The 2,005-nt window shown below is 59.9% G+C and overlaps 1 protein-coding gene across 1 annotated transcript; it reads left to right on the top strand.

The window, feature by feature from the left end:
* Positions 1 to 6: 6 nt before the first annotated feature.
* On the top strand, positions 7 to 1,997 carry LOC104531991 (death-associated protein kinase 2-like; the record flags this gene model as incomplete). The annotated part of the gene is made up of 7 exons (XM_010177062.2): positions 7 to 140; positions 229 to 367; positions 536 to 665; positions 840 to 888; positions 1,013 to 1,039; positions 1,151 to 1,303; positions 1,973 to 1,997. Coding segments are annotated over 7 exons (657 nt in total), but the record flags the coding sequence as incomplete, so codon positions are not given.
* Between the last annotated feature and the right edge of the window lie 8 nt (positions 1,998 to 2,005).

Genomic DNA, 2,005 nt, shown 5'->3' with positions numbered 1-2,005 from the left:
TGCCGGGGCAGTCGCCTGGGGCTGGAGCGGGCGCAGGTGGAGCGGGAGGTCACCATCCTCCAGCAGCTCGACCACCCCAACATCATGAAACTCCACGACCTCTTTGTCAGTAGAGCTGAGATGGTGCTGGTCCTGGAGCTGTGAGTGGGGAAGGGGGGGTCCCAGGGTGGGGTGACCCCCATTTTGTGTCAGAGGTGGCTGAGTCACCCCCATCCTCACCCCGCGCAGGATCGCTGGTGGGGAGCTCTTTGACTTCATTGCGGAGAAGGAGATGCTGTCAGAGGAGGAGGCCATCGAGTTCCTGGGACAGATCCTGCGTGGGGTGCAGTACCTGCACGCCCGTCACATCGCCCACTTCGACCTCAAGGTGACCGTGGGGACCCCCCGTCCTCGTTCCTCAGGGTACCCAGGAGCTGCATCCCCCTCGCCGGGCATCTCCAGAGCCCTGGCCGCATCCTGGATGCTGCTCCCCTCTCTGGGGCAGTGCCCACCAGCACCCCTCGTCACCCTGCTGTGCCCATCCTCATCCCCGCAGCCCGAGAACATCATGCTGCAGGAGAAGGACGTCCCCAAGCCCCGGATCAAGATCATTGACTTTGGGTTGGCCCAACGCCTGGAGGATGGTGTCACCTTCAAGAGCCTCTGTGGGACCCCGCAGTACATCGGTACGCGGCTGGGGGGTCCCCAAGCAGCCCCGCTCCATGGGGTGCAGCTGGGATTGTGGCAAAGGGACCTCCAGGGTGGGGACGGGACGCCTTGGGTGTGCAGAGGGGGAGGTGGCCAAGACAATGCTGTTCCCTCTGATGTCCCCCCCACCCCGGCTTTGCGTTCACCTCCAGCTCCTGAAGTGGTCAACTATGAGCCGCTGAGCTCCGCAACCGACATGTGGTGAGGAGTTGGGGACCCCGCGGTGATGGCTGAGCTGGGGGATGGGTAGGGACCCCCCTGGGTGCCACGGGGCACGGGGGGACCCTGGGAAGTCCAGTGCCTGACATCCACCTCTTCCTTTCAGGAGCATCGGGGTCATCACCTACATCCTGTGAGTACGGCCAATGATCCCGTGGCTGGGGGAAACTGAGGCACAGGGACACCGTGTCGTGGTTGAGCCGGTGCTGTCCCAGCACTCAGCAGCTCTGTCATGTCCCCGCAGGCTCAGCGGCTTGTCCCCCTTCCAGGGTGAGACAGACGCCGAGACCCTTTCCAACGTCGTGGCTGGTGCCTACGAGTTTGAGGAGCGCTGCTTCAGCCAGACCTCCGAGATGGCCAAGGACTTCATCCGGCAGCTGCTGGTGAAGGAGCCAGGGTGAGTCCCCTTCTCCATCCCCTTCATCCCCCTCATCCTCTTCTCCTTCTCCTCCATCTCGATCCGTGTTTTCTTCTCCATCCCCATCCCCGTCTCCTTCTCCATCCCTATCTCCTTCTCCATCCCCATCCCTGTCCCCTTCTCCTTCTTCTCCTTTTCATTCTCCTTTATCCCCTTCTCCATCTCTTTTCTTCATTCCCATCCCATTCTTTTCCTCCTTCTCCTTCTCCTCCTTCTCCATCCCCATCCCTGTCCCCTTCTCCTTCTTCTCCTTTTCATTTTTCTCCATCCCTTTCTCCATCCTCTTCTCCATCCCCCTCATCCTCTTCTCCTTCATCTCAATCCCTGTTTTCTTCTCCATCCCCCTCCCTGTCTCCTTCTCCATCTCCTTCTCCTTATCCATCTCCATCTTGATCTCTTTCTGCATCCCCTCCTTCTCCATCCTCATCATCTCCTTCTTCTCCTCCATCTCAATCCCTATTTCCTTCTCCATCCCCATCCCTGTCTCCTTCTCCTTTTCATTCTCCTTCATCCCCTTCTCCATCCCCTTTCTTCATTCCCATCCCATTCGTTTCCCCCTTCTCCTCTTTCTCCAACCCCATCCCTGTGGTGGACATGTGGGGCTGGGACCCCCATCGCTCCCCACTGCCATATCCCCCTGTGCTGCAGGCACCGCATGACAGCAGCTGAGTGCCTTCTCCA

Source organism: Antrostomus carolinensis, unplaced genomic scaffold, assembly GCF_000700745.2.
Source record: "Antrostomus carolinensis isolate BGI_N321 unplaced genomic scaffold, ASM70074v2 scaffold40451, whole genome shotgun sequence".
NCBI classification, from domain to species: domain Eukaryota; kingdom Metazoa; phylum Chordata; class Aves; order Caprimulgiformes; family Caprimulgidae; genus Antrostomus; species Antrostomus carolinensis.
The sequence above is the reverse complement of the archived record's forward strand: the minus strand, read 5'-3'. Positions and strand labels throughout refer to the sequence as shown.